This window comes from Parasteatoda tepidariorum, chromosome 1 (assembly GCF_043381705.1).
Source record: "Parasteatoda tepidariorum isolate YZ-2023 chromosome 1, CAS_Ptep_4.0, whole genome shotgun sequence".
Lineage (NCBI taxonomy): Eukaryota > Metazoa > Arthropoda > Arachnida > Araneae > Theridiidae > Parasteatoda > Parasteatoda tepidariorum.
In genome coordinates this window covers 46,186,289-46,199,838 of record NC_092204.1, presented here as the reverse complement: position 1 = coordinate 46,199,838, position 13,550 = coordinate 46,186,289, and the positions used below count along the sequence as shown (strand labels likewise).

At 28.3% G+C, this 13,550-nt stretch overlaps 1 protein-coding gene across 1 annotated transcript in view; it reads right to left on the bottom strand.

Annotated features, from left to right (window-relative positions):
- Positions 1 to 10,557, bottom strand: part of LOC107436746 (proteasome subunit alpha type-6) — a 14,673-nt gene extending 4,116 nt beyond the window's left edge. Inside the window, exons 1-4 of the mRNA XM_016048538.3 lie at positions 10,400 to 10,557; positions 6,688 to 6,782; positions 5,117 to 5,198; positions 1,747 to 1,902 (exon numbers count right to left, since the gene is read on the bottom strand). Coding sequence (XP_015904024.1) covers positions 1,747 to 1,902; positions 5,117 to 5,198; positions 6,688 to 6,782; positions 10,400 to 10,475 — 409 coding nt within the window. The 5' untranslated portion in view covers positions 10,476 to 10,557. The remainder of the gene's footprint in view (positions 1 to 1,746; positions 1,903 to 5,116; positions 5,199 to 6,687; positions 6,783 to 10,399) is intronic.
- Positions 10,558 to 13,550: the final 2,993 nt, after the last annotated feature.

Below are 13,550 nucleotides of genomic sequence, written 5' to 3'. Positions count from 1 at the left end.
TAAAAAGATATTGATATCGGATTTTTAAATCTCGTAAATAAGAATCGCAACGTACAATATTCAAATCGCGTGAATAAGAATCGCAAAACGCAAATATGAAAAGCTATGTTTGATATTAAAATCGTGTGAATAAGAATCGAGATATTAGCAGATTCCAGGCTTGGGACCACTATAAGGCTTGACAGAAGCAGCATCGTTTCAACTACGAAAATCGGATCTATCTGGAGGGCGGGTAAAAAATTCGGAAAATCTTATCTGCTACATGTAAAAGAGGAGAAAATAGCTAAAATAAGTAAAAATGAGAAAGGATTGGTAGCTATGTAGTTTTAATTTTCTGTTTCTCTTTGAAAATCGGTGAATTTTCTGAAAAAGCGGAATACTTATAAAAAAAAGTGAAATTATTAGAAAATCTGAATTTTTGATAAAAAAAAGCTGAAATTCAAGAGATAAAAGTGAAAAAATCTCATCCCTGTATATGGGAACAGTGATCGCAAAATTGCTATGAACAATAAAAAAATCTAACAAATTGAAGGACACATTAACAAGACCAGTTTAAACTTTCTTTTGATTTCAGATAAACTTTCTATATATAAGAGCAGTCACTAGCAAGCTACAATAAATGAAGTAAAAACTTAATTCTAAGTAAAACATTTCTCATAGGGTTAAAACAAGATATTTTCTTGAATATTTGCTTTTGAATTGTAAGTGTAGACAAAATCACGCAAATAAAATTTGTGAAATTAATAGATTCCTCAAAAACTGAATTAAATAGATAGGGTTCATGATGACAATTGCCCACAAGTCAGTAACAAAATCTGAAAAATAGTCACGCGAAACACTCAAGTAGTCTGATATTTTTTTAACCATACTGCAGAACAACTAGAGTAGAGTAATATCACATTATCTAGGGCTAAAGCTTTTGATAATGCGACGGGAGATTTCTTTATATTAAGAGATTAATTCCTTATTTTGATATATTCTTCATCTATGAAGGTTTCTTTACTTTATTAAGAAATTTCTTTAATAAACTAGAATGAAAGCATTATGAACAGAGTCAGTCTAGTCATAGCCAATAATGAATAATAGCAGGCGCAAAAAAATATTAGTACCTCCTTCAGAAAAGGAAAAACTTTTCATTTTTTAAAAAAGGGTACCACACAGAATAATCATAGAAAAATTAGGATTCTCAGAATCATAAGGATTCTTGTACTAATTTAGCCACTTACTTAGTGGTTAAGACATCGCAATTGAGCATGTCAAAAAGTAATTTCATAAATGTGCAACTTGTATCTGAGAATATAATAATTATGGAGCACAACATAATAACAATAAGTGCAACAATTACAAAGTGTGAAAATTTAAAATGAAATCTTAAGAGAGCATCAAAAATGCCAAGAATCAAATTCTGTAGCAATAACCACTGTAGAAACAATAGTTAATCTACATGAGTTAGTTGATCACTACAAATATATAGTAAAAAAATACTCAAAATTTTGAAAACTATTTGGCATTTAGGATATTTAAAAATTTAAATACTGTACAAATAAGTACATAAGCATTCTAAAATATATATAATTTGTGTATTTGTTTTGCTTGTCTACCAAAATACAGCAGCCACTAAATGGAAACTTAGGCAGTGATCTTGGGTAACTACATTTTCATTTTTGACGTGAAACATTTTATAAAATTTAAATGGGGCATAAATTAATAACACAAAATGCTTCAAATTTAAAGCATAATACTTACTACACCCTAGAGGCCTCATCTCAGCATTTTGGGTGTATATTTGCGATAAATCTGCAATCCGCTTACAAAGCATGTGAGCTTGTACTGGGTGACCAAACTTATATTGATAATTCGATGCTTCGTATCGAGCTCTCATCATTTGAAACTGCCCATCAGCTGAAATATAAAAGGGATTTTTAAGAAACACTAATATGTCACTATGAATGATTTTGCAACACTAAAATCTTAATATATAACAGGATTAAATTTTCATATGGTAGTTTTTTTTCCACTGTGAAAACACTTTAATTAACTCTTAAGCCTTTCAGCTACATTATGAAATGTTCATTCAATGAACATGAGTAGAAATACACATTTACATCACATTTGAATACACCATTCATATCTTTATACTGTATCATTAACTGATGAGTGCTAAGTTTTTGCATTACCTATGATACAATTATTATTTAAAAAAATAGTAATAATAAAATTACTATTGTACTTCTCATAGTATCTCACTTAAAGAAAATACTAATTTTAGCCTTAAAAGACCAGAATTATTTAATAGCTGAAACTCCGGAGAGGCATTTTCAGTTCTTTCTTTTATTCTTTCTCAATTATTTTTGTATAATTTTTTTTTCATGTTTAAAACCAATAAATTACTTTATTTTAAAATTACGTAACATTTGTCACTTTCAATCACAAGTCACACCAGTAACTGCAGTCCCCCCCCCCACACACACACATCTGGACCTTCTCTAGAATTAACATTTTATTTTATTATTTCAAACAATGAAACAGTAGAGAATAAATTTAATTTCTTAAAAATTCTATAACAATTTAAAGAAAATATCATTTTCACGTTTTAGATATTTTACTAAAAAATTAGAATTAAATATCTAATACTTTTATTACAAGAAAAGTTATGTTTAATTACTTGAGAAATACTCTACCTTTTTTTTTAAAGCATATGTTTAAGTAGTATTCTGTCAGCTTTGTAGTGGTTCAACTTATCCTGACAACTCAAGACAAAACTTTTGAAAGAAATCATGAAATTTTTTGGTGCAAAACATGCACATTGTTTTTAAAAAGGGGAAGTGAAGAGTTTAAAAAAAGTGTATTTCACTACATTGGATCGTATATCTCTAATTCACCACAACATTAGAAAAAAAATATATAATTTCAACAACTTTATAAAAACTGAGCAATTTTGAGCATAAGCGCAGTAGAATAGAAAGATGTGAGCACTCCAAAATGATAAAGTTTTAAAGAGCATAAAAAAAAACATTTCATAAACACTGTCAGATTACTTTTAATAAAAAAATTTAAGAACTTTTTGTTTGATCTTAAAACTATTTTAATGTACATATATCACTGATGGATAAAAATAGATTAAAAAGAGCCAATACATTTAATTGCCGTTGATCAAAATACAATCTGCCTTTTCAATTAAAAACATGCATTAACCATGGGATGTAACAAACAGTGATTTGGCCGAATATTAGGTTAAAATAAATCGGTTGAATACCAAATATTCAGCAACCGAAAAGCAAAATTTTTTTTTTAAAATCATTAATAAATATTAATGTTTTGATATAAAGTATGAATAGTTTTATATATAAATAAGTTTAGTCATTAATGAAAAATAGTTAAAACTTAGCAATGTTATTGGTATGAGATAAAGGGAAAAAAACTATAATAGAAATATTTAATATAATAAAGATAATTAGACATTAAGATAATTAGAAATATTTAAGATAAATAATAAGAGTAACTGGATTAATAAAAACTTAAGTTGTAAAGTAGAAAGAAAAAAAGAAAAAGTGAAATAGAAAAAAATATTCACTTAATTCTTAAAACAAAACTTTAACGCTAAAAAATTTTCCAGAAAAAAATTATCTATAAAACGTTAAAAGAGTTATAGCCTTAGAAATGTCTTTAAAAAGGCAGTGCTAACATAAAAACACATATAAAAAAGATTATATACAAAAACAAAACAGAAAAATAAATCTTAATTTTCGAAAGAAATTCTTATCCCAAAGAAAATCTCTGAAAGAAATCTTCATCTTCGAAGGAAATCTTAACTGCCTCATAATAAAAACATTCATAAAAACAAAAGTATTTAAAAAAGAAAAAGAGATAGAAACCAAAAAATCGTTCTTAATTTTCAATTAAATATTAAAAATCTCAATTTAACTTTCTCACATTGCCATATTTTTCAGAAAGAAGAATTATAAAAGAATACCATTCATTAGAAACACCTTCAAAAAAATGCTGTGTCAGGATAAAAATGCTGATAAAAAGAAGAGTTAGTAAAAAAGCAAAAGAGAAACAGAAAAAAATTTTTTTGTTCCTAGTTCTGAAATGTAACCTTAACATTGAGAATCACACTTTTCTAGGCTACCTGTTATCTTTCATACTGTACAGGAAAAAAGTGACAGTAAAATCTATAAAGAAGGCCCCTTTAAAATGAGGTGCTGTAATTAAAACAGAAAAATGGAACAAACTAAAAAAAGGTATCAAGTCTTAGAAGAAAAAAAAGTGTTTAAAAAATTTTGAAACCAGAATATCATTCAAAAAAACAACAAAAAAAATCAGTAGCACAAAACTTATAAAGTAATCTAGTTTCAATTCTTCAAGTTTTACTTTTCCATTCATCTTTCCGAACATAAATTAACAAGTGTTAGAACTTAACAAATTTGTGTAAAAACAATTTAAAATAATACAAAATAAAAAAAATACAATTTTAGATTATTCAAGTTCCACATAAAAAATTTTTGTCAAACAATATTTTTTCCAAAAAATACTCTGCCCAACATTCAACCAACCGAATATTCGGCAAAAGGGCCAAATATTTGTTACATTTCTACACTAAACACACCTGTATTACATATCAATTAACTTAAATGTTTTAAGATGTATTAGTTTCTGGGAATTTATACTAAAAATGAAATTATTTCTATTAACAAAAAATATGTATTGAGACAAAAAGAAATATATACAAGAACAAGAAATATGCACAAGACATTAACAAGAAATAAGTAAAAATTGAGGTTCAAATTATATATTTGAACCTTCATGCTTACACATTTCTTGTTAATGTATTGTATATATTTTAAGTTTTTTTTTTGAAGGGAAAAAAATGCTACAACCTCTGACACCAATTTAAAATCACATTTTCAGATGGTATAGATACAAGAATAAGAAGCATAAAAGAAAAATGATTTTAATGCCAAGATCAAAAAGAGAAACTTTAAATATATAAATCAAAATTATATTCAAATACCACGTATTAAAAAAACAACAATCGACATTGAACTTCTTTCACTTTTAGTGATTAACAAACTTGTTTACAAAAATACAGTTTATATAACATTAAATAAATTACCAACTAATCCTGTCATAACAGCTCCAATATCGTCCGTTACAGCATACATATGAGTAATTGAAGTTGGGTCCAAAAGTTTATCCTTAAAGATAGTAAGACAAGTTAAAATTGTTAAATTCAAGAAATTTAACAGAAAATAATGCTGCAAGTAATAAATACTCTAAGACAACATCATGTTATACAGAATTGTTCTACATGTGATGTGCACTCCCTATTATACAGGGTTGCAAAAAACCCAGGTTTTTCTGGGTTTTTCATGTTTTAATGGAGTTTTTTTTTCAAAAGACAGGGATAAGTACCTTATTTCAAAAAAGCCTATTAATACTAATAATTAAGTTTACTTTTATAAATTGACTTAATATATAGGTAATTAATACAAATAAATTAATGCAAAAGTCTGAAAAAAGTTTCTTCTGACATCACGATACAAAATGTTATATGTAGTCGCATCACACATTTGAAACTTATCTTAACACAGGATTACTTTTTATTTATATTTTAGTCTTAAAAAATATTTGAGGAAAATTTTTTATTTTCATAGAAAGCGAATCAAAGGCACTGACAATGGAACGCAATAGCCATACAGTCAAATCTAGCCAGCAAGGTGACTCTCCAGTCTCCAACATAGTATTTTTACCATAGGTTAATTTTTTTAGGCTAGACTACATATATATTTCAATAGAATAGCTCTTTAATATAACAGAGGATAAAAAAGAAATCAATCTTAGAAAAACCCACTTTAGGGTGGGATTTTTGCAACCCTGCTATTAATAGTCACGCTCTCAGGAGATTTAGTAACCTAAGATTTTTGTTCATAGAAAATTTTGATACCTGAAAGTGCTTTTATTCTCCTTTATTCGGGAAAATGGGAGTGATTTGAAGGGAAGAACTGGTAAGTGAGGTATAATTTCGAATGTATTTTTTCATACTGAATTGAAGGAGACCAATCCCCCAGACGATCCGACTAATAATTTAGAAGTTATAAGGGTTTAGTGTAAAATTAGTACTTCTAACTTATTAAACAAGTGAGACATTGTTTCGTATGTGTTTTTTTATACTAAATCGAATTAGTCAATATAGTTTGAATATTTCATAAGTTACAAGAAAGATGCATAAGAAAATACCCTTTTTTTACACTTACTTATGCAACCATTTCATATTGCTATCCAGGAAGGGAATTATGAACAAATTTTGAAACATTAAGTTGTCGATGAAATTTATAAGATAAGCTTGTTAAATGATTATTCCAGTTTTAAAAATGCCTACAACTCCCCCCCCCAATCTTTGGTAATCATTGCTTCAACTTCGACCAACAGTGTTAATAAATTCCTTTTAAATGACAAGCAAAATTAGAAATCAAAATTTTTGTTCAAAAATTAGTAAACTATTGAAAATAAATCACTTTTATACACAATCACAACAGAGGGAACCAAAGTTTTCAGTAACTTAAGATTTATTAAGAATGTAAGACATTTAAATTAATAAGATTATTCAAGAACAAAGAATTAGGTAAACACAAGAATTATGCAAAGTTTCAGTAATGATGAAACAAATTTTAAAAGCAGACTTACAGGTACTTTCTTTTGGGTAACCAAAACAGCAACATCTTTGCCTTTAAGACCAATAGAAGTTAAACCTCCTTGATTGATTGCTTTAAAAGCATATTCTACAAAACATAGTAATAATTCATTAGAATAAAATTCTTTAAAAAATATAAAGCATATTAATAAATATTCACAAACTGTAAGTTTAAAGTATGATATTTCAGAAGTTCAGAATATTCTATGATATCTCATAAACAATGAATATAAAAGATTACCCACAGAAGGTTACAAGATTTAATATTTTAAACATTTCTCAGTTGAATAATTATTAGTAAGCTTAATATTCCTCCTATGTTTATAACAAGAACCAAATAAAATTTTAGCGCCAGTATTTTTTTCTTCCAATTTTGTGATCAATACCAAATTTTGTGAAAAATGTCTTTTTCTAAAAATTAATATCGAATAAAAATGTATAACATTTTACCAATGAAAAATTGCATAAAGCCATAACATTAACTTTTAACCTTCCGTTAGTCGCGCGCACCTCACAGGTGCATCCCTACTGCACTTCCACCTCCTTTGCCGTCAATAGATTTTTCCGGGGGTCGAGCCTAATGTTATGTTCCTAACTTTGGATTACTCAAATGTTAGTGTAAAACCGACCTTAGAACATGTCGATGGAGAGTTGGAACCACTCAAATCACCCCTCTGGTGCAGCGCGACCATTGACGCAAGTATTATGGATATAATATTTTTATGAATTAAATATATATATTTTATCTCATTTTCTGTCCTTCTCAATGTAGCAGGTATAAATGGTCAAGTTATATACACAGAAAATGGTTTCGGAGTAAAAAACCGCAGAACCTTCTTGCGTCAATTGGTTGAACATCTTGTGATGGAGGAAGAGATCCGACTCGGGAGCAAGAAAAATTTATCTTCGGTACTTCGCTAAATAAGTTTTTTGATATTTATCTCTCTAAAGAGTCTTAAATTGGTAACAATTAACTATTTAAACTAGACTAAATTTCATTTGGCTTTCAAAAAATCAGAAACACCTCATAGGTGCAACGCGATTAACCATGTCGGAAACAAGTGCGCGACTAACGGAAGGTTAAATACAAAAATCTTAAATGAACGAGTACTTTTGAAACATACCTAAGTAATAAAGCAGTTTTGTAACACATTAGCAAAGTTAAAGTCTTAAGAGTGTCTTCGTCAATAATTTAGATAAAAATTAACATGTTCACATAGAGGAAAATTATCTTTTTACGTGTAATAATGCAAACTAAATCAAATAATAATTCAGAAAAATAGGCTTTGTGAAAGGATCATTTAAAATTTTAGAAAGGACAGCTTTTTTTTAAATTTGGATTTTGTTTGCCTTTTTTCTGAGTTTCATTTTCAAGTTCTCAAACAAACCAAATTTATAGATTGACTCCTAAATTTGGACACTTGATATCACAGCATACAAATAAATGTATTACTACAAGCTAATAGACACATATCATTCTACAGAATCTCTTACCAGTATCTAAAAATTAAAAAGTTACTTAAGATAAAGGAAAAGTAAAATAACAATAACCACTGGCCACAACACTACTGAATATAACAAGTAGCGATTAAAAAATTTTCTGATAGTGTCCTTCAGATCAGAACTTCTCTTGTACAAAATGCACTCTGTTTACAATTTTCTTAAAAATAAATATGGAACTATTTCAAACATTTTACAATATTCCGAAAATTTTACTTCATGCTCGTTTCTGAAAATTTTTCTTCTTTTTAGAAGTAATATTTGTAATGTACTTGATATAAAACTTTATTTGCAACAAAAAAAAATATCAAGATGGAAATAAATGCTGACGTTTTTTAAATAGACGCCCATTTTCACGACTAGTTTTCAAGTAGAATGGACACATATTTTCTAATGATCAAAGCAAGTTGATTTTCATTACCATCGTCATAACTTCATCAAAACTTCATTTGAAGCTCAAATGAAGTTTTAGATCAAATATATTTCAGCTTTAATTTCTTTATTCATTTAAAATCTTCTAATGTTTAATATTTTGAGAAATGTTTCAAAAGAAATAACTTGCATTATTAATATTAAGTTCTTTATAGATCGTTTTTAAAACTTTCAATTTTTAAAGAAACTGGCCAATAGTTACTGTCAAAATTCCACAACCGGCCAACAAGGAAATTTCCTAATCGTATCCTATATACTGTTGAATATTCAAGAAATGTTTTATAATTTTGAATTAAGTATTAAACAATAGGCAAATAAAAGGATAACCTGATCCTAGTTAGAAACATAGAATGAGTTCATCTAAGTTCTGCTATACTTCTTTCTTATATTAACAATTATGATAGCTGTTTATTCATGATGATATTTTCTTTTATATCACTTTGACATACTTAAGGAAAAATTAGTGTCACAAATTAGACTGGTTTGAATCAAGAAATTTGTTGGGGAAACGGACAGAGAGCCATAACAATAATAGACTTTGCATAATTGGACTAATTATTACAATATTCTGATGATATTGATAAATACTAATCTTTGGAATGGACATTCCAAAGAATATTTATCTTTAGAAATGGACAGAGAGCCATAACAATAATAGAATTTGCATAATCGGACTAATTAGTACAATAGTCTGTTGATATTGCTAAATATTAATCTTTTGTTACATTCATTTATAAGACTTTCTTTTGTAGCAACAATTTTTATGTTTCAATCTCACAAAGTTCTTTTACTACTAAATAATGAGAACTACATTTTAAAACAGCATGATGGGCTGATATTTTTATATAAAAATCTGTCACGCCAACTACAAGACACCAAATGGATTCTAAACAGAATTTTTTAAAAAGAAAAAAAAAAAACATTTAGAGGTTTGTCTGGGGGTGGTTACAAATTATACCCTTTGAGTTGGATTCCTTCTGTGATGCTTTTTTATTGCAGGCAATTGCTCGGAAGTTGCCATGACTTGGCGATTATTCTGCGGATACAGAAATCTTCCCCTACGTGGGGAGGGTTTTTGTATCTGCACCTATGCCAAAAACATAGCCAAGTTTTGGTGACATGGGGATTGGTCTACAAGGAACTTAAAAAAAAAAAAACATCACAGAAGGAAGTACTGGTCAAAGGAACCTCGAAAACATGTACTTGTTTTGCTCCTTCTATAAAGAAGATTTTTAGAAAAAATTATTCAGCACCAGAACATATTCCCACTAGTTGTACTGCAATATGAACAAATCAACTGAAAATTAAATGTATTTCGAATAGTTGGGGGTTTTCATACAATTTATTTTTCAATTATATATAACAGTTAAGTCACCAATTAAAACTTTTCAAGTGATAACATAAGTGTTGCATATTATACAATTAAGTTAAAAGAAGGTAATTTAGATTTGATAGTTAAGTAATTTTAGATGGTACTATACATCATTAGCATTAATTGTGGTAGGAATAAAAGTTTTTCCTTTTGCTCCGATGACATTTTTTTTAAGTGCAGAAGTCTATTTATTTAAAAAGTAGCACTTTACAAGTTCTGATTCACAATAAAAATAGTGAATATGTAAACTTGATAACTCGAATTTTTCTAAATAAAGAAGGGGTCTATGACAGGTAACAGTGCTTTCAAACGCATCTATTCATTTGTAAAAGGATATTTATGCTATTTTAAAGGAAAAATAAAAAAACAAATAAATGAAACAGTAAAATCCATATACTTACCAACTTGATATAAACGCCCTTCAGGCGAAAATATAGTAATATGTCTATCAAAACCGGCACTGCTACCTCTCGCCATGACAACACAAAATTTGTAAGCAAAATTTGGAAAATATTCTACCGCTGAGTTGAGATGTACAGGAAACTGATTTTGGGAATGAAAGAGCAGTTATTAAAATCGTTCATAGATAGCGCTGCGGTGTGTTTTGAAGCCATTTGGCTCACAACGTGATCATTGTGTTTCGAGACTTACTTGTTATTAGTATTTCTTGTATGCGTGTATGGATGGTGATTTCAATATAAAAGTAAACAATAACAATCTGGAGCTCCTTACCTGCTCTAGTTCCGGTTAGAAATTTTGCAGTTGCCTACTACAGCTTATTCAGTGAGACGATATTTTCAAACAGATAATTTTGTTCTTAATAAAAAAAATAAATTAGCTCATTTCTGAGCTCAAATTTGCCATATTTCATAAGATATTAATGTTAATAAGTAATTCTCGTGAATTTGAAGTGAAAATTTGTTGTAGGTATTTATAGATATATTGTTAAAAAATGTGACATGGTTGCTAGGTTTAGAAAAACTCGCTTTTTTGGCTGTCCTGATTTGGACTTTTTCCATTCGTATATTACTGTTTGCTTTTNGAGGGGATGGCACCCCCGCGTCGGTAGCCCGACGGCCTGCGCGCGAATGTCCTGATTTGGACTTTTTCCATTTGTATATTACTGTTTGCTTTTGTTGCGAGCTGTGCACCATCTTACGTTAGTGTTGGCATATTGTTCTAGCAGCAAGATTAAGTTTATAACTTATAATTCTGGTTTCAATTTGAAAGTTAGCATACATTATTGAAAAGGTAAAAAGTGTTTTATAGCGATTCTTTTTTAAAATGTAAGGTTTACATATTTATTATTGATTAAACCACGTGTTACTTGTACTTAACACTACTATTTCACAATTAATGTTAATTGTATAACCTTTATAATTTTAGCAATTATAAAATAATATAAGCTTACTGTCCTTTCACTATTTTTCTTTCTATATAACGACGTCTTTATAAGTTATTGCATATGGTATTTAGACTCAGAATTCATTGTAAACACAAGCAATAAATAAACAAATACAACTTTTGCAATAACTACCATTCAAAAGAATCTCACAACACAATGATCACGCTCTGAGCCAAATGACTTCAAAATACACCAGAAACAGTATAGGAAAAATAGGCGGTAAAGAGCCTGCAGCTCTCCTTAGATTTAAAATTGATCATATGATTTAATATTTGTGTGTAAATGAAGAATCGTCATGTGAAGACCTCATTGAGGCATCATTAAAGATCATTTCAAGACGCAAGAATTGTCATTTGAAAAGACAATCGTTGTAAGACACTTCTTACCTTGTTAACAATATACTGACTTCAAAATTTAAACCTAAATGATAATTTGTAAAATGAAGTTAATCTCACTGTTTGAATAATAGGTCAACATTAACATATAATGGTGCAACAAGAACAAGCAGTAATAAACAAGTAAAAAGAGGACAAATCAGAACTGCTACAAAAGGTAGTTTTTTCTAAATCTAGCAACCATGTCAGATTTTTTAACAAGACATATCTAAATAATAAAATAAATTTTCACTTTAAACTCACCGGAATTATTCAATATCATTTTTATTTTATCTAGATTAGAAATTTATCATATATTATTTTTTTTATTGAAAGTTAAATTATCTGTTTAAAAATATCTCTTCGCAGAATAAGCTGTAGCAGCTGTATACTTTCGAACCGGAAGTAGAGCAGGTCAAGAGATCGAGGTTGTTGTTGTTGCTTACATTTACACTGAAAAGATTATCCATAGAAGGCAATAAAAGAAAAGATTTTGTCCTAAGGTTTCACTACATCATTTTCTCTACCTCTATGTAGATGTCATACCTAATCACACAGACAAGATTGTTTTTAGGATAAATTTTACTGTAATTAGTTATTCATTTAATCCATTATTTAAATTTTAATAATTTTAAAAAAAAATGCATTTCGTGAACGCTCGAATAGGCCACCTGGAGACAAGACCTGGTTCATGTCTTGACCATCCCCCTTCCCTCTCCTCCTCATCTTAATTGTATAGGAATGTACTACAATATATTCCTTTTTCTTAAATTGTTCTTGTTTTATTGTCAAAAACATTTTTCAAAATTGCCAAGATGCCTTCGTTTAGAGCTATGTTCAATGTAGTTTTCATTTTCATATATTTTCTTAACGCAAAAGTTTTTAATCTATTTGAAAATCAAGACAGAAACTAACGTATTCCTTCTCCTATGACTCTCCTCTCGTTAATGATGAAAGCATGTCAAGTGTTGTCATAGGCAGAAAGTTCTGCTCCACGCCACCTGTAGTCCATTTTGATCGCCAATAAGAATACCATGCTAAGTCTATTTAAATTTATAGCGAATCGAATTTTATATGTAAGCATGATTAGTTTTTCTAATAAATAATGAATATATGTATATAAGAATATGTGTATCTAAGAATGAAATAAAATTTTTAATTACAAACATATGCCTGTAATTATATATGTTTCTATTCATATGTTCATGTTAGATGTTTCATTTAATTTACTTTATAACTGGTGAACTACAACCGATCCAACTCTGAGTTAACGACTATCAATGTCTTGGTAAAAACAATTTACTATCATGTATTAATACGCAAAAAATTAAGCAAATTTATAGAAAATTGCATAACGGAAATTTGAAATTTTTTAGAACGGAATTTTAGGCTTTTCTACTCAAATCCGTTTTTAAGACATAACTTGAACTTCAATTCTGACTAAAAAATTATTTCTTAAAAATTGTTTCTTTGAAATTTATAAATTTTTACTTAGGTAAGGTGTTGTCTTATAAATAAAAGTAAAATAGACAGTTAAGGATGCATTTCATTCAAAAATACATTCTTATGTTTTAATTAGACACGAATTGTAAAATATTTATGTATTTAAATGAAAGCAACAACTTTAAAGGGGGGAGCGTCTTTTTAACTCACTAAAAGTGATTTTTAAAATTATATATNAGATTACTACTCATATCCAATATTACTAAAATATTTAAGCATAACATTGAGAAAGAAACAAAAATGAGAGAAAAAAAAATATATCTACAGTAA